Source organism: Nothobranchius furzeri, chromosome 2 (assembly GCF_043380555.1).
Source record: "Nothobranchius furzeri strain GRZ-AD chromosome 2, NfurGRZ-RIMD1, whole genome shotgun sequence".
Taxonomy (NCBI): Eukaryota; Metazoa; Chordata; class Actinopteri; order Cyprinodontiformes; family Nothobranchiidae; genus Nothobranchius; species Nothobranchius furzeri.
The window spans coordinates 61,922,176-61,945,564 of record NC_091742.1 but is presented as its reverse complement, the minus strand read 5'-3'; the positions used below and the strand labels follow the sequence as shown (position 1 = coordinate 61,945,564).

The window sequence follows — 23,389 nt, the reverse complement described above, 5'->3', positions numbered from 1 at the left end:
CGGTTCTACTCCGAGTCCCTCCCGAATGTCCAAGCTCCTCACCCTATCTCTAAGGCCGAGCTCGGCCACCCTATGGAGGAAACTCATTTCGGCTGCTTGTATCCGCGATCTCGTTCTTTCGGTCATTACCCAAAGCTCATGACCATAGGTGAGGATTGGGACGTAGATCGACCGGTAAATCGAGAGCCTGGCTTTCTGCTCCCTCTTCACCACAACAGATCGGCTCAGCGTCTGCATCACTGCAGAGGCTGAACCAATCCGCCTGTCGATCTCCCGATCCCTCCTACCCTCACTCGTGAACAAGACCCTGAGATACAGTCCTCCACATGAGGTAGGACTTCTCCCCTGACCCGGAGTTGGCAAGCCACCCTTTTCCGGTTGAGAACCATGGTCTCAGATTTGGAGGTGCTGATCCTCATCCCAGCCGCTTCACACTCGGCTGCGAACCTACCCAGCAAGAGCTGAAGGTCAGAGCTGGATGAAGCTAGCAGGACCACATCATCTGCAAAAAGCAGAGATGAGATTCTCCTGCCACCAAACTCGACACACTCCACACCACGGCTGCGCCTAGAAATTCTGTCCATAAAGGTAATGAACAGAACCGGTGACGCTGTCCACCCAATAGTGCACACCCTAAAGTTACAGCATTGTCAACATGATAACCAATTTAAGTGGGAGTAAAGTTAAAGCCGCTTCCATGTTTTATTTACACATATTGTTAAAAAAAGATTTAGTTCTGGATTGCTGCATATAAATACCAACAGTGATCATCTTCCCCTCACATATCCTGCAGTCATTTGTAAATTTAAAACTGAATATTAATAATATTTCCATAACTACGACAATCATGCATAAAATATCACTATACTTGACATTCAGGATAAAAAAGGACAGAAAATAACTAGAAAATGGTCTTGTTAGCAGCAGCGTGGACGATAGGGATGTTACATTTGCTGTGGTAACATTTCTTATGGTTATTAATATTTTAATTCATAATGCACCATTTAATTCATCTTTATTGATTATTCTGATCGAAATAAGGTCTTTTCAAGCAAGCCCATCCACGTTTGTCAGCTTGACAGCATCAAGTAGCAACAAATTGAGACATATGCCAATGTTTAAGCTCCAGGATGGCTGATCATATTCTTTGTACTTCTTCTATCTGCAAACACAGACTAATTAAATGCAAATTTGGACATTTAAGTCAAAGTTTTAGTTTGATCTGTTTAAAAAAAAACTCATTTACTTGTGAAAAATGCATCCATGAGTCTGAGCTGAAACTTTAATCTACACACAGATACATTTCCTGTTTTAACTACACTGGCAACCAAACATCTATTACTCAGCCATGCTTCCTTTTCTTGCCTCATAATTAATTCCAAACTTTGATTCTTTTCATATCTCTGTAAATCCAGCTCTGCCCCAGCCATACTCACCCACATGCCCGTTTCCACAGCAACAGTATCACGTTCATCTCTCACAGCTTGGCCACGAAAGCCCTTATTCAGCTCCCTTGTGACATGAATGCACTGAGGTGGGTTAAAACCACAGCCAGGGCTGCAACTGCAGACCAGATGGAACAATGAATTGTCCAATTCCAAAATCTATTTTATGGTGCTGTTGTTCATGTCGCTAACTCGATTTGCAGGGTTTGTTCTACTTTGACAACGTGTCGTGTGTGTTTTCCAGTGCAGCTTGCCGCAGCAGGAGTTGCCAGAGTTGTTCTTGGATTTTCTACACTGTGGTTGATGTCATTAGCTGGTTAATGAGCACAAGCTGTGTGTGTGTGTGTGTGTGTGTGTGTGTGTGTGTGTGTGTGTGTGTGTGTGTGTGTGTGTGTGTGTGGTTAGAGATCGATCAATGGGAGCTAATACGAGCCTCTTCATTAGGCTCAACCTGTCCACCATTGACTGCTCTGCTGTTGACAGAGGTGTCTGGCCCCCACCAGGCAACACTCCCAGAGATACGTGTGTGTCACTCACCGGATGGGGCAGGACAGCGAGTCTGACGAACAGCATTGATTGTTGTGGTTCAACTGGGAAATAGTGGGCTGAGGTTCTGGTTTGGTTTCTTTCTGTAAAGCTGCTATCATACGTTTTCACCCTTTCAGGAATTATGCATGATTTTTCAGGAATACAAAGAGTGATTGTTTTATTGTGTACTGTCTGATATAATGTAGACTGGTTGGGCAAATTACCACGCACCCTCCATGATCCCCCTAAGGGTATAGAGCTGGTCCAATGTTCCATGGCAGGACAAAAACCACTTTGATCCTCCTGAATCTGAGGTTCAACAATCTGACGGACCCTCCTCTCCAGAACCCCTGAATAGACCTTGACAGGAAGGCTTAGGAGTGTGATCCCCCTGAAGTTGGAACACACCCTGCGGTCCCCCTTTTTAAATAAGGGGACCACCACCCGGTCTGCCAGTCCAGTGGGACTGCCCCCGATATCTGCGCGATAATGCAGAGCTGCGTCAGCCAACACATCCCCACAACATCCAGAGCCTTAAGGAACTCTGGGTGGATCTCATCCACCCCTGGAGCCTTACCACAGAGGAGCTTGTAAACCACCTCAGTGACCTCAGCACCAGAAATTTGAGAGGCCAACCCAAAGTCCCCAGACTCTGCTTCGTCAATGGAAGACGTGTCGGTGGGATTGAGGAGGTCTTCGAAGTATTCTGCTCACCGATCCACAACATCCTGAGTAGAAGTCAGCAGCACACCGTCCCACTATAGATAGTGTTGGTAGCACACTCCCCCCCCCACCCACCCCCACCCCCCATACGGAAGTCTTGCTCCATGGTCTCATCGAACTCCTCCAATGCCTTGTTTTTTGCCTTGGCGACTACCTAAGCTGCGTTCCGCTTGGACTGCCGGTACCCGTCAGCTGCCTCTGGAGTCCCACAGGCCAAAAAGACCTGATAGGACTCTTTCTTCAGCTTGACTGCATCCCTAACCGCCAGTGTCCACCAGCGTGTTTGGGGTTTGCCACCACGACAGGCATTGACGATCCTGTGACCACAGCTCCGGTCGGCCGCCTCAACAATGGAGGCATGGAACAGGGTCCATTCAGACTCAGTTGACAGCTTTGCCCCTCTCTTCACCCGAGTGTCCAAGACTTGCGGCCGCAGGTCAGATGAAACAACAACAAAGTCGATCATCAAGCTGCGGCCTAAGGTATCCTGGTGCCAAGAGCACATATGGACACCTTTATGTCTGAACATGGTGTTCATTATGGACAATCCATGACTGGCACAGAAGTCCAATAACAAAACACCACTCTAATTCAGATCAGGGGGGCCATTCCTCCAAACCACACTTCTCCAGGTCTCACTGTCGTTGCCCACGTGAGCGTTTAAGTCCCCCAGCAGAACGAGGGAGTCACCGGAAGGAGCACTTTCCAGCACCCCCTCCAAGGTCTCCAAAAAGGGTGGGTAGTCCGAACTGTAGTTTGGTGCATAAGCACAGACCACAGTCAGAACCCATCCCTCCACACGTAGGCGGAGGGAGGCTACCTTCTCATTCACTCGGGTAAACCCCAACATACAGGCACCAAGATGGAGGGCAACTAGTATGCCCACCCCTGTTCGGGGCCTCTCAGTGGGAGCATCTCCAGAGTGGTAGAAAGTCCAACCCCTCTCAAGGAAACTGGCTATAACTCCACTTATTCCTCCTGTTATGACTTTAAAACATTAGTTCTCTTTTTTCTTTTCACAGTTCAGCAGAGGATGGTCTGTGATCGCATGTGTTCGGATGAAGGATGTTGGGGTCCAGGTCCAGATCAGTGTCTCTCCTGCAGATATTTCAAAAGAGGCCGCACCTGTGTTGAGTCCTGCAACCTCTTTGACGGGTGAGAAGTCACATTTTCGCAGAGCCGAGAAGAATCTTCAATCATACCTGTGAAAACTCTGAATGTCTGATCATTTGGTTTCAGGAAGAGGCAGTCATTCATCAGCAAACAGCGATATGTGACGAGCGGAGGGATTAAAATCATTTTAAACAGCATTAATGCGTGAGAATGAATTCAAAACGTCGTCGAGGGCTTTGAGGGAGAGGAGTCTAATTGCCGATTGGCATGAATGTAATGAGATGAGCCAATAAGGAATTTCACAGGGTGAACTGTCAAAGGAACATTTGGCGGCTTCTGTCGACAAAAATCAATTTAAATGCATCGCAGTTGAACTGTTAAATTAAAAGGAGTGAGCTAAAATGACATAACTGACCACCTGTGTTTAAGTCAAAAGCAAATGTGTTCAGGATATTATTTTATTCCTTTGATGTAAACACACTTGTGAAGACAGATGAAGACATGTGGGACAGTGCCATGGCACCTTGATGGCAGTTTTCACCCATGTGCTTTTGACCAGTCAGCAGTCGGGTGGCACCAGGTCCTTATGCCAAGTGGTACTCAAAAAAATCACTACCGAGTTACCTGGGGAGGACAACTGCTGAGTATCTCAAGTATAAATCTTGAATGAACGAGACAATGTTGTGCATCAGATCACTTGAAGAAATCCGTCTAAAATAACCGGTGAAATCTGGCTTTCCCCATGAGCAATCTGCAATGTCAAGCCTGTGTTTCCCCTCCGTGAGGAGGAGAAGAGCGCACGTGTGGGAGCGAGAGAGGGTGTACGAGAACATGCAACCCTCTGTCATGTTGACTTGTTGCTCGTGCTTTCTGTTGCCATTTGTGGGAGGGAGGCTTTGAAGTCGCTGGCAAACACAGCTCACAGCGAAGGCTTTGAAGAGGTGGAAGGAGGAGAGGCTCGTGGCAGGGAGCGTCTGAAGCACACTTGTTTCCTTTACTGTAAATACAGTCTGTGTGTGTGTGTGTGGGGGGGGGGGGGGGGGGGGGGAATTGGCATATTTAGCAGAGCCACATGTTGCTTCAGCAGGTTCATTTGTTGAAAGACCAAGAAGCCCCTGGAAACAGTGCTTCAGAAAAGACATTTCAGAAATGAATGGTTTTATTTTCTGAGATGGAGAACTGAAACCGCAGAGCATCGAAGGTATTAGTTCATATCTCACTTGTGCTTTCGCTAATTCAGATTTTCCCTGCAGCAGAATCCAAACCTAAGTTTTGCCTTTTCTTTTGCACACACAAAATCTGAGACAACGTGATATGATGTGATCTGAAATGATACAGAAAGATGTTTCACAATATGATACCAACTAGGGGTGTAACGGTACACTAAAGTCGTACTCGGTTCGGTCCAGTGTTATGAAAAGTTCGGTTCGATTAATTTTCAATTAATTTAACATCAGAATTGGCTGCTGATCTAACATGATGTATTTAATTATTTCACAGGTTATTTGTGCAGCTATGGGTGTCACGCTCATACAGACAAGGGCTGCAACTAACGACTATTTTAATAGTCGACTAGTCACCGACTATTGAAACAATTAGTCGACTAATCAGATAATCATTACATTTTTCTTAAATTTAGCATGAGATTGCTTTAATTGTGTGAAAAATGATAATAAACACAAGAAAGATCGGTACTTCAATGGAAAATGCATATTTTATTGAACTTTGTTGCTGATAGGCCGATTCATGCTAAAAGTAAGTAAAAATGCCTTGTCTAACACCAATTAGGCACAGTGCTCAGTCATTGCACTGTAGACATAAAATAATTAAAATACTTTTGTCAAGCAGTTGGGCATAACATTAAATCTCTTTTTTGTTTAAGCAAAAATACGTTTAAAAAAATGTACAACGTACATCCGAAACAAAACGCATCAGGCTTTCGTGTCATTTAAATGTTACCGAGGTGAGTCAGACTGTTTCATTCAACTGTCCGACGTGCTTTCTCGTTAAGTGTTCATGCATCACCGAGGTGCTGCCGTGATACGCCAGGACTGCTTTGCAAATAATGCAGGTCATCTTTTTATTTGCCGAATCCAGGCTAGAGTGCTCCCAAATTTGAGATGTTTTGGTACGTGTAGCTGCTGCGTCGGACGCCGCCATTTCTGTTTGTTGGCGCTCAGCAGAGAAGCCATTGCGCATGTGCGACACCCAGCAGAGATTGTAATGAAGTGAGATGCCTCACTCGGTCAGAAAAAGCACGTCTGGTGACAACGTCGACTCATTGTCAACCATTTCTATTGTCGACATTTGTCGACAACGTCGACAAATCGTTGCAGCCCTAATACAGACAAGTGTTGTGTTTGACTGTTGATGCTCCATGTTTTTATTTCTGCTCACCTCACACCGCACAGAGTTTCTTCTTTAAAACTCGTATTAAATAACGAGCTTCATTGTAGGATGAAAACTTAACATCACTTGTCACGGGAAAAGTTCAGCAGACATGTTTATTAACGTTTTTGCTGCTGCGTGCTAGAACAGTGTGAGAGAAGAGGGGGAGGGGCAACCCTACGCTCCATTCAGCGTCTCTACAGGCTCCAGTAGCAGCGACAGCCAGATGGTTTGATCCGCTCTGAAAGGCGTTGATCAGAATTTGCAGATCACATTTTTGAAATGGCGATCGGGCGCATGCAGCCATCATGCGACACTCAATAGAGTGTCTGTGCGGAAACTTGCATAGGAGCTTTTATCCGCTGCACTTAAATCACGCAAATAAAAACGGAAAAAATTTACCGAAACGGTACGCAAGTGGACCGAACCGAACAGGCTGAACAGAAACGGTTCAACACTCGCCCTTGAACCAACACACCCAGAATACCAACACAGCATTGTATGTAATGGACATGCGATGTCAGAATCAGATTAAGAAGGCTTTATTGCCATTGGGCAGAAGTAGCACAACAGGCTGAGTGGGTGTTCCAGTAATCGGAAGGTTGCAGGTTCGATCCCGCCTCCGGACAGAGAATGCTGCTGTTGTGTCCTTGGGCAAGACACTTAACCCACGTTGCCTGCTGGTGGTGGTCAGAGGGACCGGCGGCGCCTGTGCTCGGCAGCCTCGCCTCTGTCTTTGTGCCCCAGGGGAGCTGTGGCTACATCGTAGCTCATCACCACCAGTGTGTGAATGTGTGTGTGAATGGGTGATTGATACACTGTGGTGTAAAGCACTTTGGAGTCCTTACTCTGAGAGGCGCTATACAAGTGCAGGTCATTTATCATTCATCATATGTGCGAGAATCACAGCATTAGGAAATTGCTAATATAAAGTGGATGCTATATACAAGACAGTGTAGGTTCTGATCAGAGCGGATTAATCCAGGTACAAACACAACACCATGTCATGTGACTGGAACCAAGCGACTGGAGTGGGCAGCCCTAGGATGATTGTTCATAAGTCCAAAGGCAGACAGGAAGAAACTGTTGTGGATAGAGGTTCTGGTCCGAATGGATCAGAGCCTCATGCCAGATGGGAGCGAGTCAAAAAGACTGTGTCCAGGGTGACACCGGTCTGCTGTGATCCAACCTGCATGCCTCAGTATCCTGGAGGTGTACAGGTGCTGTATGGAGGGGAGTTTGCAGCCAATGATCTTCTTAGCAGAGCATACAACATGCTGCAGCTCCAGAATACCACACAGTGATTCAGGAGGTGAGGATGGTCTCGATGGCTGCGATGTACAACTGCCTCATCATCTGTACTGATAGGTTGAATTTCTTCAGCTGCCTCAGGACGTTCATCCTCTGCTGGGCCTTTTTTATGACGGAGGTGATGGTGGGCTTCCACTTGAGGTCCTGGGTGATGGTGGTGACCAGGAAGCGATATGAGTCCACCATCTAGATGGGAGTGTCAAACAGGGATATGGGAGGGAGGAGCGCTGTGCGCTTCCTAAAGTCCATGACAACCCCCGCTGCCTTCTGGGCATTTAGCACCAGGTTGTTGTGGCTGCACATGGACACCAGCCGTTCAACCTCCATTCTGTAGGCGGACTCATCCCCTTGGAGATGAGTCCAATGATGGCGGCGTCATCTGGAAAAGTAATAAGCTTCACAGACTCGTGGTTGGAGGTGCAGCCGTTGGTGTACAGGGAGAAGAGCAAAGGGGAGAGAACAGGTGCTGTTGGTCTGCAGATCAGAGACATTCTTCCCCAATCTCACTTACTACTTCCTGTCTGTCAGGAAGTGAGCGATCCACCTGCAGATGGGGTTAGGCATGTTCGTCTAAGACAGTCTTTCTTGGAGGAGGTCTGGCAGGATTGTGTTGAATGCAGAGTTAATGTCCACAAACAGTATCCTGGTGTAGGTACCCAGGGAGTCCAGATGCTGCAGGATGAAGTGTAGAGCCATGTTGATGGCATCATGTACAGACCTGTTGGCTCTGTAGGCAAACTGTTGGGGGACCAGGAGGGGGGCTGTGAGGGTCTTGAGGTGTGGGAGAACCAGGTGCTCAAATGACTTCATGACCACAGATGTCAGGGCCAAAGGTCTGTAGTTATTTACTCCAGTGATCCTTGGCTTCTTGGAGACAGGGTCTATGGTGGAGATCTTGAAGCAGGTAGGCACATGAGATGCCTCCAGTGAGGAGTTAAAAATGACGTAAACACTGGGGCCTGCTCATCAAAATAGTGATTTAGAGTGGAAGGAGATACACCATCACTCGACTGCACGTCTTTTGACAGGAACTCACAAATCACAATACATTACCCCATCTGTGCAATACTGCCCCCTTCTTAGAGTCTTCATTATACTCCGCCAGCTTCTTCTGTGTGTGCCTATGACTTGTAGCCCCATGCAGAGGGGATTGTACTTTCAGGGTAGTGGCATTAAACTATGGAACGATTTACCATTGCACATTCAGGTGCTGTGACTTTTTATACTGTATGAGCTGTTGGCATTGGGACTTTTGTTTTTCACTGTATTTTATTTTTATAGGGTTTTAATTGGATTTTGGTGCTTACATTGTAGCACTTTGGCTAACTTAGTTGTATGTAAAGTTCATTATAAATAAAGTTGAGTTAAGTTGAGGATGTTAGAATTTATGATACATTATTACAATACAGTATATGGCACATTAAATGGTGCAATATTGGACTGCTTGGTGATGCAATTATCAGCATTATTGACTCATAGTGAGAATGTCCCAGCTGTGGCTTTTTTGCATGGAATTAGCATAATCTATCCATGCATGTTTGGGTTTTCCCCAGGTTTTCCGATTTCCTCCTGGAGCCAAAATTGTGCATGCTTGGTTTGGAGACTGTAAAGTCAGAGGAAAACTTGGTCCTAAAGTGCTGTTGTCCAGCATGTTTTTGTTTAGGGTGTACCCCGCTGCTTGCTTGGTGAGTGGTGGAGTTAGATATCAGCTCTCAGTTACCCTGATAAGGAAATGCTTGCTATGAATGAAATGAAATAAAATACATATTCCTACAAAATGTGACATTACATGATTTGATACAATACTATGCAACACAATACAATATGAAATAAGATTTAACACATTATACAGTATCCAGTATAACAGTAAACTGGACTGGACTGACTGTCATATACATTGGCATTATACGTACGTCACATAAATACTTAAAAACATACAAAATATCTTTAATTTAAATCATACAAAACAAATGTATGATTTAAATTAGATATGATTAGATTGGTTTTCTTGATGGTTGCTTTGTCTTCAATCTAATTTCCTGAAGGTTTCAATCCTCATATGGATTTGAAAATCAAAATGTATGAGTCAAGGTCAACGACCAATGGAGAGTTAGGAACTTTACCGTTTATTCTTTTTGTTGTTCAGAAATGTAGTAAAATCTTTACCACATAGACACTTTTCTGGTGGTATGATGTAGTCATAACCAACGGAATGGGCTTTTCCATTGACCAAAAATAGACTAAGTGGAGTAAATGCTGTCATCAGTTCTAATACTGTGGAGATTAATTAAAGGTAGCAAAATCGCCATAATCTAATGTGAAAGGGTTGGTTTTGGGTCAGTATTGTCTGGTCAGCACTAGTAAATATTCAATGTGATTGGTTATCAATTAACATTAAATAAGTGGCAGTGTAGCTATTACCTTTAATCTCTTAAAATGAATAAAATGATGCCCAGTTGTTGAAAAACATTGGCGGCTTTGTAACATATTACCATAAAAATCAGTTCTAGCATCTTTGTGGGATGCCATATTAGATGCCATGTTTTCTTCTGGCTGGCTTGGGGTCCTGCGTCTGTTAATGACGTCACTAGATGATTGGCTGGATATACGACTTGATGACATTACCACATTTGAAAACATTTAGGTTGCAAGAAACATGAGTTAAAAAAATAAATAAATAATTATATATATATATATATATATATATATATATATATATATATATATATATATATATATACTGCTAAACTCTTTCTAAAACATATGTTAAAGAACAGAACCAAAAAAGAGACGCAAACTGTTTTGGTCGAGAGGTATTACCGTAGTGTGATGACCATCAAAGTCTGAGGAGTCGCGCCAAGGTCGCCTGCTTTCTGCTCCACAGGTAACAACATTTATCGTAATGAATTTTTAAGTCAGCAACAGTCACTGTGATATAGTGTAAAACTACCCTGAATTGCACGTACTGCCCCTAGCGGCAAGAAACTACACACTGCCACTTTGAAATTTTACACAAATATTAGTTTAAATCGATTAGTGTAAAAGAAATCAACACAAAAAAATTGTAACACTTTACAATAAGGGTCCTTTTCTTAACACTACTTTGTGTATTATTAAGCATTATTAAATTATTAAATAAAGTATTAAAAAACTGAAAACCATATTAAATAATGCATCACCAAGCAGAATACCCCCCCCCCCCATTCCACCACCACCACCGTTTGAGCTAACCTTAAGGACACTTAGTAGTTAACGACATTGTAAATAAAAGAATCTTTGTTTATTAATGAGTAATAATGCGCAAGTAGCATTTATAAAGTGATCATTCTTCTAACGTGTTACCCAAAATTATAGCAAAACATCAAAAATTGGGTAACACTTTCTTTTACAGTCCCTTAATTACTAAGTAATTATATAGTACGTTAAAGTATATTATCGTGTAATTAAAGTGTATAATTGTCATAAAGTGTAATTATTGTGTAAAGCAGTATATACCGGGAATGATTAATCAAAATAAAAACTAGAAATGAATTTTAGTTACATGGTAATAACTGTTTAAGAAGTCAGAAATGATATTACACTTTAACTTACTGTGTAATTACCATGTAAGTACTTAGTAATTAGGGGACTGTAAAAGGAAGCATTACCAAAATTTGTTTTCATGGCAAATACTTTTACTCAAAATGATGGAGTTAAACAAACTAAATAATTTAATGTATTTGGGCTTTACTTGTGTTTCTCAAAGGTACGATAATTGTATCATCTGCATAAAAGTAGATCTTAGATTGTTTGCTTGATTTTTTTTTTGCCTCCGTTTGGCTTTTTCTAATGGTTTTATTCTTGGACATTGCTACAGTCTGTTGAATTTACTGCATTCACTACAGATCTGTGTAATATTTTACTTTGTTCTGGAGCTGTAGAAGTCTTTATCTCTAAAGAATTTTGTGCTAGCTCATTAAAAATGTTTTCAGGTTGGTGATTTTAAACCTTAAGATTCCTCAACTCGCTCTTGTTCTTCGTATCCATTCTTAATGAGGAAAAGCACTAATTCCCTTTAGTTCATAAGTCTGTTGAATAAAACAAAGGAAGCGCAGAGGCGTGCGAGAGGAGAAAAGAAAAAGACGAGATGGTGTCCACTGGGGTTAGAGAAGGAGGGAGGGTTTAGCTAAAGGGAGGCACTGAAAGTGGTTAATTAAAAAAGTTGCTCTGGTGGGTTGGCCATGCTCTGGTTTTTTGGATGTTTTAAGGTCTGAATGGTTGGCCACAGTCCTGCTTAAATTCCTGCTAAAGCAGGGATAATCCCCCACATCAGGTCATCCCCCAATGGGGACTCGGCGTACACTTTCAGCCGTGAAGAGGGCCAATCGGGAGGAACGGCTTTGACAGAATGGAAATGACCCTAGAGAGCACCGTTGCAGTGGTCTTTGTCTCCGCCATGCCCCCACCCTCAACACACAAAGGGACATCTCTTCACTGCCTGGGCTTTTTCCGAAGCATTCCACTGGACAGAGCTTCTGGACATGAATCTTAATTCACTTTAGGACAAAGGAACAGGACTTTAAAAAACAATTGATGGGTTTTTTTTATAACTGGGCTTGTATGGTAAATCACAGGAAACAGTCATAACATAAAAATTCAGGAAAAACATAGCTTTATCACCCTTTAGCGTGACCACTTGTCTTGTTTTTATACGCTTCTCAAGCCACTAAAACTATATGATTTTTATTCCATACCCCCCCCCCCCCCACATGAAAATCCATCAAAATAATCCTCAAACACCCTGAGGAGATGTGAAGTTCTCAGTGCTAGATCATATAAAAACCAGCTCACAATCTGTTGACTCTTTATTCTACTCCAACAGCATTAGAAATAAACACAACCAAACCAAACGAGCACAGAGTTATTCTCATTATCCCATCGTTCATAGAACAAAAGGTTTTGTTTGTAACCGGGTGAATCCTCCCCTGAGGACGTCCGTCCTCTGACGATCGATCCTTCTGATGTGGAAAGTGTTTTTGATCAGCAGTCGTTGCTGTTGACAGCGAGCGTCTGTCACCCGCCAGAGACACCTTACATCAATAGTAAAGATAATTCACTGATTCAGGCCCCCCAAAAGGAGGAAATATAAGGCTGGGGTGCATGCACTCTCACAGACACATGGAATGGTTGATAAGTTCGGCCTGAGGCGATACACAACCCCAGCCACTGTAATTGCAGTGTATGCACCCGGTATCGAGCTCTATTGTTTACTGTCTGTTCTTTAGATGTTCCGAGTAAGAAAGCAAAGAGAAACTGCATTGCTTTAACTAGCTCAACAAATAGGCTGGTGCACCAACTATTTGCAGAAACTGCAATGATCCTTTAATAACAGGCAGAAAATTCTGCAATGCTTCCTTTTTGTTTGGCTTCTACAAAATTTGAGGTCATGGATAGAATGTAGAATGCTGCTTTTGGCTGAGAGTGCATCCCTGCGTTTAGATGCACATCAGAAAACCGAACTGTTGCCCTAAATAGATTGATGATGGTTTATTTTTAATTTTTGGGGGGGTTATGCAAGTAAAGGTGTTAGTCTTGCTAAAGGCAAACTTGTTCTAATCGTGCTTAACCAATACATAGATATGACTTTGCATATCTATAATTGCAGCAAAGTTTTGGTTTGAACATTACCAGACGTTTTACTCTGAAGCCATGTGTGATTTCCTATAGCCCTATGTTAACTGCAGATATTGAAGTGCCCCAGAAGTGGCTCGCAGAAAAAAATAGAACTCGATCCTGTCTGTATTGGAGTGGCATGGAGCTAGGCAGCGACGTTCCGCTGCCATTCCGCCCTGTTGATGCCTCCAGTGTGAACTAGGGGTCAGGATCGTGACCAAATGAATTGGATAAAAATGCGTAGCTGCTCCTCCTCACTGTAAGTAAGAAGTGGTTTGAGCATCAGATTGGGATGCCTCGATAGCTTCTTTCTAGAGGTCATCTTGGCACCAAAGGGTGGACACAGAACTCACTAGGAGGCACAAGATTCCTTCCTGAATGTTCCACGTGTCAACAACCCTGACCTTAGACAACTGGAAAAGTGGAAAGCTTATTGACTCATCCTTGTTCTGTTTGTTCACTTTAACTCCATCTGAAGCGAACCTCCTTTCCAACAAACCTCCTCATGTTTGCTATAAAACAGTTTACTTTTCATGAACGTTCTCTGTGAACCTTTAGGTTGACCCAATCATTTGAGTGCAGACGGCAGAGTTTAACTTGTGCTTACAGTTAATGCTGAATGCATCTGAATCAAGCGGCAGGATTCTGTTGGTCAATATTTCAGTGTGAGTACACACTCAGATCTATAATCAATGTGTTCTCGATCAGGGAAGTGCGGGAATTTGCCAACGGATCCGTGTGCCTGGAGTGCGATGGCCAGTGTGAGAAGATGAACGAAAACAGCATGACGTGTCTCGGCCCGGTAAGATCTTCCTGATTCTGCCTCAAATGAACTCAATTTTCCTTTTTAAAAAAAACATGAATGCTGAAACAGAATTGTAGATTAGAACAACCCCTTTATATTTTTTCCCCTTGCAAGATAGCCTCATATCTTTAGTGAACATAAACAAACCTACATTTTTTAGCTCCTATCGCTCCTGCACATAGAATTTGAGCAGATATAAGAGGTGCTTCCAGAGGTGAACAGAAGGTTAATGGGAGAAGTGATAAACTGCTGCTGCTGTTTTAGAAGTCGTGCTTTTGGTAAACAATGAAGTGAGATTATGTTCTGACCTTCCACTAAAGTTGTCTTAGAGGGATTTGGGAACAAACAGAAGCATTCCTCCAAAACACGTTCCACTGAAAATACACTTTGCAAAAATTTAAGGAGATTTGTTTGGTTTGATTAGTTTGTAATGACTGAATCATCACCTTTACAACAAGGTCTAACAATAAAGGTTTGCACATCTGTGGAAAGAGCAACACAGCTAAATTTGTGAGTAGCACTCCGAAAATCAGTCCAGAAATCTCTGCAATATCCCCCTTTTGGTTTTTCTTTAATGACCAAACAAACATTGCATGCACACAAGTCTGCAGCTGCAACATTTGCAATTCAGTGCATCAGACCGTGCTGTGCACCCAAAAGATTTCCAAAAGAAATGTGAAGAATCTTTGACTGGTTAATGTCCAAATAAACTAATAAAATATTGCATCATCAAAATGAATTAAGGATTCCAAAATCTTTACTAATCCATGTTATTTATGTTGCACAAACTATTAAAAATATTGAGTTTCTCCTATTTCCAGTTTCCCTAGAGAGTTCATTTGAATTGAACTTTTACCAGATTTTTGGAGGTGGACATGTTAGTCGGTGTGAGGGTAGAAGTTGCAGAAGACAATACGTGACGAGACACAAAAGATGAAGCAGTCAAATCAAACCTGCTCGATTGCTGGCAAAATATCTTGTAAACGATTGGATAAATGTTGATGCAATTCTAGGAAGGCTTCAACAGATGTTTACTTTAAATGTTTGGGGTCAACTCCATTCAAGATGGCCACCATTGATAACATTAGCAAACACAATAATGGCTACAATGTTGGTTTCATTGAAAATTACCTATATTTGGTGTTTTATTAGCCAATCATAATTCATATTGCACACTATAGTCTGTCTGTCTGTCTGTCTATCTGGACATATAAAGGTGCAGTGAGGAGTTCAGGAGAAGTTCTGCTTTTATATGTGTGTGTGTTTGTGTGTGTTTGTGTGTGTGTGTGTGTGTGTGTGTGTGTGTGTGTGTGTGTGTGTGTGTGTGTGTGTGTGTGTGTGTGTTACGCCCCCTCTGAAGGTCTAGGATGATGAGGGGACTGACACAAGAAAATAGGTGTAAGTGTGTGTGAGTGGCTAAAGGACGAGGAGGTTAGTGTAAAAACAAAAGGATTTATTAACAAAAAGTGTCCGCTGTCGGAACGGCAAAGAAGGCGTAACAATAATGGTGCAAAATAAGGTGGAAACTGAAAACATAAGCAGACTAACTGCTTATGATAAAGGCTCTCCGCCTAACTTTAACCACCAAAAGGAAAATATCCCCGGCTCAGAAGTCCAAATGGGGATAACAACCACCAACATAAGAAATCTGACGTCTTGTCAGATAACTCCTACTAAGGAGGACAATTAAGCCAAAAACTAGAACTCTGGAGAATCTCAGATAAATTCTGGATCTCTAGCAACAACCTTGAACCCAAACGGTAACTGTGTGAATAACCTTGAACCCGAGTGGTAACGGTAGCACTGTAATCAGGAGTGTCAAAGAGCGAGGGAGAATCCCCAGCTAATCCAGGGTCTCCTCGACGTCTGCTGCGTTCCTCCTTTTAAGCCTGTTGGCCGCTTGATTGCTGATGAAGATCGTGCCTCTCTCCGAGGTCCTGAAAGGGCGCTGGGGCGCTGGAAGGTGTGAGCAGGCCGCTCCTGGCGCTGTCCCTGTTGCTGGATCCTTTGCAGCAGGGACAAAAGGCTCAGGTTGGGATGAGAGGACGGACCGAGGGGACGAGGGTCGTCACAGTGTGTGTGTGTGTGTGTGTGTGTGTGTGTGTGTGTGTGTGTGTGTGTGTGTGTGTGTGTGTGTGTGTGTGTGTGTGTGTGTGTGTGTGTGTGTGTGTGAAGTGATGCAACACACACATGGACATAATCTGTACATGAAATCCAATTTTATTTTTGCAATGTGATATTATTGTGAAATGACTCTAAAGTGCTGCACGGCTGATTTCTGGGGCGAATCCAGCAACTGTGTGACTAACCTTTTCTGATGGTCTCCTGAGAAAGAGAAAAGGAGATGAAGAGAGAGCAACTCCTTCATGATGCACACGGGCTGCTGGCTTTGCGATGCTGGTCACAGCTGAGCAGTAAATAACACCAGAGTCAATCATCCACACACACACACACACACACACACACACACACACACACACACACACACACACACACACACACACACACACACACACACGCACGCACGCACGCACACACACACACACACACACACACTTTAGGACTTCTGCATACAGCTGCAAACACACAAAAATGCAAAGTGAGGATGATGTTTATTGATGGCAAGTGGTCGGATGTGTCAAACTGCGAGAGGCTGTCCATCAGGTCACCGTGGTTGTCATTAGCAACGGAGCGTGATGCCAAAGCAGCCAGCTTCCAGACGACAGCTCCGGCATGCACAATCACTCTTGCTTCTGCAGATTTCTGAGCTCTCTCTTTTTTCTTTAACAGCTTCAAACACGTGTAAACACAAAGAGTACAGTTGCTTCCTCTCACTTTCATCCCGCTTCACTTCCCTTCTTACTTATTCATGACGCGGCCGAGCTCGGCTCCCGTTCCTACGGCGTTGCCTTGCTCTGACACGACCCGATTCCTCATGCATTTTGACAACTTTGACAGGATGTTGCTGCAGAATACGATCTTGGCAATTTTGTTTCAAATCTCTGAATAAAATTCACACGGCGGCTAAATTAGCTGTGACAGGAAGTGAGCAAATTGACCCGATTTGGTAGATTTGGATTTGATTCTTTTCAGTTTTATTCTTCCTGCGACTAAATCACTTAGCTCACTTTTATTTGATCACTTTTTGAAAAATTATTTAGCCAAATCATCATCTGTCTGTCTGGTATCTTTCTTCACCTCCTTGCTCCTCGTGAGTTATCCTCTCATCTCTCTCCTCACCAGGGCCCAGAGCAGTGCGTAAAATGCCTTCACTTCAAAGACGGGCCCAACTGTGTGGAGAAGTGTCCCGATGGGTTGCAGGGCGCCAACAGCTTCATCTTCAAATACGCCAAAGCCAACAACGAGTGTCACCCCTGCCACACCAACTGCACCCAGGGGTGAGCTATATTTCAGATCTCTGAAAGTTCCTCCATGTTTTTCATCTGCACGGTGGATGAAGAGAAAAGGAAAAAGGGGACTGCTACATCTCCTGACCCGTGGGGGAACTTCCTGTCAGGGGCAGAATGTGTTGACCCTAAAGGTGCAAAAACAGATCAACTATGAATGAAGGGACAGGTGGTGACATGTACGGGGAACTGGGGAGATATGAAGCCAGCGGTGGTGTCAGCTGGGAACACGATAACACAGTCAGTGAAGAAGAGCTGGCTCTAGATAAAGGAGAACAATCGAACAAGAGCTGCATTCACAGGAGGTGCAGGAGGTTCAGGTTTTAGCAGTGGTTCTGATTCTGACTGCATTTGCATATCATACTAAAAAAGATAAATGGAATTTTTCTGAAAGATGATTAAAAAAAGGATGTTTTAAAATCTGTTTAATGCACATAACCACTGCTCAGAGAGAACAAATGGACTAATTGGGAACCAAACGTCTAATGACACATCTGTTTTCAACCACCTTGATTGTTTAGAGCAGGCATGTCCACATTACGGCCCAAAGGGCGTGGTTCTGAGCAGACTTAAGCTGCATTCTGAGAATAGTGGAATTGTGTTTCTCAGCTGGCAGCTTGTTGAAGTATATTTAAATCTTTTTTCATGTGAATGGAGAAGTCTAATTAAAAGTATTAGTCTGTTTTTTAACCCAGCATTTATGTTTTAATTTCATTTCATAGTGAATCAGACTCACTGACTCTTATTAAAAAGCAGACTCATGAATTTAGAGTCAATCCAGCAAACGTGAATGATAAAGTAGATAAAATAGAAAACCGTAAAGCTGTCAAATGTCATTAAGGTAAAAATTGGAGACACGTTTAATGCATCTCAGTCAAGTTTTACAAACTTTACTCCTTTTTTTGTACCCCCCCCCCCCCCCCCCCCAAACCTACATAAAACTGGGTTATTTTAATTATAAACATTGCATATTTTATGTAATTAATTAACCATTTCAAAACTAGATTTAAATGTCTGTGTTTTGTTGGGAAAAAAATCTAGTTTTTTTAGGTATTGAAAAGTTTAGATGCCCCTGGTTTAGAGACTATAATGTGAAAATGCAGATTTAAGTTGGGGAACACTGAAAACCCCATTTTTGTTATTGTTATTTCTAATTATAATCAGTCCCTCTGAGTTTTTCTTGCAGAATGAACATGTAAATAGTCTCCTACACCTATATCCTGCATTAGCTTCTGATAGAAAATAGATGGTGAAACTCTAGGATTAGAAAATCCTGAAAGATCTACGTCACACTGTCACTCAACATTCACAGACTCACCCATCTTGACTTGATGGGGAAGGCTGTTGTTGATTTAGCCTCCAGGAAACAGCAGAGTGCATCTTGACTAGTAGAAGCTAACCGTTAGCAGTAGCAACTCCACCACATGGCAGAAATCCTCCAAGCTTGTGTTATTTGTGGAGATAAAACATGCACACTGCAGAGCAAACAGAGTCAGTGTAGACCACTGCAAATGCACTGATTAAATGAGTGTTCAACACCTTTAAAGAAAAAATTCAGGACTCTGAATTTTAAGCCATTCCCACCCAATTAGCCTAAGTCCTTCAGGACTGGTGAGCTAACAGCTGGTCAGAGGGGAACCAAGATCAAACTGGATTGCTGCCATCTCATGCCAAGTTTTCTAACATCCAAACCATCAACTTGATGATTTATTGTTTATTAAGATATATATGACCAATTTTTGTTTGTTTTTTTCTTTTAAATGTAGCCTATGTTGCCGTTGCTGGAAAAGAACAATTGATTAGATGATGTTTCAGTGCAGGTTTAAGGGATTTTATGGCCTGTGAGTTAAAAAAACACACTTTGCATATCTAAACCCGAACATTTTTGATTTAAGTGGTTTGAAAACATCAGTAATCCACTTGAGAATAGCCCTGCTGAGACTAGCTGTTAACTAACACCTGTGGCTAGCTTGTCACTCCTGTCAGAACCAATCTGTTTTTTCAAACCGAATTTAATGAAAAAAAAATTGTACAGCAGGAAATATATTAATTGTTCATAATTTTTGAAACATGCTTTGAAGCATTTGAGCTGTGGTACAGCACTAGAGCTATTTTAAACAGTGTGTGGCTAATTAGCTACTTGCTAGACAGTGTTGTAGACAGCGAGACAAAGACCGTTACAGTTTTTACTGATTTAATTCCAAAGTGATCCAACTCGCCTAATTTTCTGGCCCAATTTGCCGTGCTTCGTGTTGTGGCACACAAAAACGTTAGTGTTTCTGTCTCCGCCATGCTGTTTAGAGTCATTCACACAAAGATCTGGAGTTAATGAGCGGTGACAAGTGGGCTCTAATTACTTCCTGCTGGTTACAACACCCCTTACTGATAGATGTTATCAGTACCCAGAGGCTCTGATACTTAATATGGTCAGAAAGCATCATGATGAATACAAAAGACTCATAAAGGTCAATAAATAACAACAATACTCTTGAGTAAGGGTTTGTATTTCCAGGTTTTTTATGTGGATTACAGCAGCTATTAATAGTAAAGCTTAGAATACATCAAGTCATTTTATCTGCAAGTTTTTCCATTTTTTTCTTCTGCGTTATGGTGCTTGTCTGAGATTGGTGGGCACAAGAAAACCCAGCGCGTTTTGGTTGGAACAGAACAGAAAGTCGAACGGTTTCAGGTAAACACTAAAAATGTCCTCCATCATTAAAATATTTAAACAAAACTTAGACGAGCGACTTAAGCTGGTTAGCTTTGAGGTTTGCCCAATCCAAGATGGTCCACTGTATCAACCAACAACACATTTCCTTACCTGCACCAGTTTTACAAATGTGATTCAAATATGTGGAACACTGAAAAATATTTTTTTTTAATGTTTATTTCTGATTATAATTGGTCACTCTGAGTTTTTCATGCAGGCTGACCATTAAAATAGTCTCCTACACCTGTCTCCTGCATTAGCTTCTGATAGAAAATAGGCGGTGAGACCCTAGGATTTGAAAAGCCTGACAGATTTATGCCAGTCGGTCGCATGGACACACGTCTTGACTCGCAACAAGGTTGGTTTAGCGTCCAGCAAACAGCAGAAAACATCTCGGCTAGCAGAAGCTAACCGTTACCATTAGCAACTCCACCATTTGGCAGAAGCTCCTACAGGCTTGTATTATTTGGGGAGATAAAATGTCCATGTTGCAGAGCAAGCGGAGTTGGTGGTAGAGTCGTGTTGCTGTTATCCAATCCCGGGCAAGATGTCTAAATATCGGGAAATGAGGCTAAAAAAATCCTGCCTTGTTTCTCCACTGTCTGCTGAAGCAGACTTATTCATGGTGATCAACGTCATTTCTGGACTTTTCTGCCCCGAGTATGACGCACTTCTACCAGAGACCACTGCAAATGCATGATTAAACGAGTTTCCCACACCTTTAATGTACCATTCTCATGAACCGATTACCAGGTTTCAGTAGAATTGAGTGATGAAAACAGGACCATTCTTGTAAAAAAATAAATAAATAAAACTGGAACGAGGTTGAGAGATATGAGGGGTGATGTTGTGGTTGAGGTGCCTGCTTAACAATGCATTACATAGCATGATTAAGCAGTTATTAACACCTAACAATTCACTAAATAACATTAATAAAGGGACCCTTATGGTAAAGTGTTACCTATAATCTATTAACTCTTTCAGTCAATACAATTAAAGATGGCCGCCAAAACCTTGGCAAAAACAAAAACAGTAACAAGTCAGTTTAGAAGATTTTGTTGTATCATCATCTTACATCTTTGTTTTCAGTGGGCTCTGGTGACTATACTGGTGGCAGGTTAGCTTTAAAAACATGATGGTTGTGCAAACATGACTCGAACACCCCTAAGCTGACTTTCACAGCCTATTGTTGAGCAGATAAATCAAGCTAATAGTACACATTCTGTTCAAGTGGCGACCTTGTCTGGGTCTGTTGCAGGAAACCAACAAGCAAACTTAACATTTGGTGTTAATATTCCAATAATTCTTCTGGAAAAGTGAACTTTACCATATCTGAATGATAAAAAAATAGAATGTTTTACCTCTATGCGGTCCCACATTTTATTCTCGTCACTTTTAATAAAGGGCAGTTAAATAAAGCAGCTGTGTGGGAAACACCCTGCTAACAGAAGGCTTTGCCGTAAAAATAAGCCATGGTGAATTCATCTTCATGCCACCTATGCTGACCTGACACGGTGTCGACACCTCGACCACAACATCACCCCTCATATCTATCAACCTCGTTCCAGTTTTTTTTTTACAAGAATGGTCCTGGTTTTCATTACTCAAAGCCTCCGAAGATTATGCTCTGACAACAAAAATGCTTCTCTCAGCCCTGAAAATCTTTTAAATCTCACATGAAAGAAAAGCAATGCCCCGCAGCGCAAATATACCTCCCCCTCCACCTTCTGTCACATTGACAAGTGGTCAGCCGCACTCCGTCCCCCCTCACACGCCTCCCTCCTCCCCCCTTCCAGAGACAGCTGATTGACGTGGAAGAAAGACAACATGAGGTTTGCTCATAACCTGTCCCCCGATTTAATGGATGATCTCTCTGCTTTCTCTGCCCTGCAGGTGCATCGGGCCGAGGCTCCAAGATTGCGTTGGGATGATGGACAGGTAAGTGATCTCAGGATACATTTGTGATGCAGGTTCTGGGAGACCACCGTCAGACTCCTGCCACAACTCGTTAAAGTTCCCGTTAAAACCCGTTTCTCAAGATGCTCATTAACTAGAGAGTTGTATGACCTAGAAATCTTTTGTAAACCTGCACTAAACTTTGGATTCACTTGACAAGTAGTGGTGTTGCTAGATAAGTTGCATTTTATTGGGGGTATATTTTCCGACTTTGGACCTGGCATTCTTACTAAGATGCTTCTCGAATCAATGAAGTTATACATAAGGATATGTAAATAGGATAGGTTTATTTGGGGGGGGAATATATATATATATATATATATCCATTCAAATAAGAACTGGAACTAAAAAAAGCTGAAATACTCGTACCCCATCAGTAGCTGGCAAAACTTCAACACCAAGAAACAAACAATGATTACACCCAAAAATGTTTAGCTATTTTTTTATTTAAAACATTTCTTTATCAGCTCAAGATTGGAGTTTAGAATAAAAATATTTAAATGAAATGTAGAAGGTGAATCTTTACCCTCTGAAGCCATTCTGACACGCTTTAGTGTTCACCTTTATATTTCACTCCATGTTATTGCTTATGCCTTGTTTGGTCTTTTCAGCACAACCTCACCTATGTGAATTAAAGAGTCATTTCTTCATTTTTTTTTCAAACTGTATTAGCACACTGAACCTAAAATTACACAAAAGAAAATCAAAAGCCGAGTAGGAAAAATGACTAATTCATTGCAGTGAAGACCACAGACTTTTTAAACCAACTGTTTTCAGCACTCAGAATAAAACTATACAGTGTAAAACAAAACAGGTCAAATGTAGCAAACAACTGTTAGATGCATGTTTTTTGGCATAACAGTGCAAACCGTGTCTCTGGTGTTTTTCGTGTAAAATAGCTGAAAATGGAGTTCCACGCTTTCGTCTGCTACTTCCAAAAATGTCCAGCAGAAGACAGTGTCAGGTTTAGCAAACAGGAAAATGATATACTTCCATTGACATTATATACATACATTTACAAAGAAGGTGATCAGAAGCCATAGTTTGTGTGTCAAGCTTCAACGTAACACTCAGGGAACATCAGAGGCTTTTCAAATCCAGTGGGTGTCCTTCCTGACTTTGTCCACCTAAAAGCAGCAATGAGCAAACTATTCTGAAACAGACAGTCTTCCCTGCCTGCACCTAGCAACCATTTATGCATGATTTCATGATTGGGTGATGTGGTTTGTATCTCGGCCTATAGGATGAGCTTGATCTTGTCTCTCTTCCTGACTCTTGAGTCCTAGCTTACGGTAAAGAGCAGCGAGAGCCGAGACAGAGCTCTGTTTGTAGGATTTTGGCCACAGAGTGA

The 23,389-nt window shown here is 42.3% G+C and overlaps 1 protein-coding gene across 2 annotated transcripts in view; it reads left to right on the top strand.

Moving 5' to 3' along the window:
- The window catches only part of LOC107377226 (receptor tyrosine-protein kinase erbB-4), a 439,798-nt gene that overhangs the window by 331,415 nt on the left and 84,994 nt on the right, over positions 1 to 23,389 (top strand). For both annotated transcript variants that reach the window (XM_054747637.2, XM_054747636.2), the window contains exons 13-16: positions 3,719 to 3,851; positions 13,869 to 13,962; positions 17,209 to 17,363; positions 21,976 to 22,020. In XM_054747637.2, the coding sequence (XP_054603612.2) occupies positions 3,719 to 3,851; positions 13,869 to 13,962; positions 17,209 to 17,363; positions 21,976 to 22,020 (427 nt within the window). The remainder of the gene's footprint in view (positions 1 to 3,718; positions 3,852 to 13,868; positions 13,963 to 17,208; positions 17,364 to 21,975; positions 22,021 to 23,389) is intronic.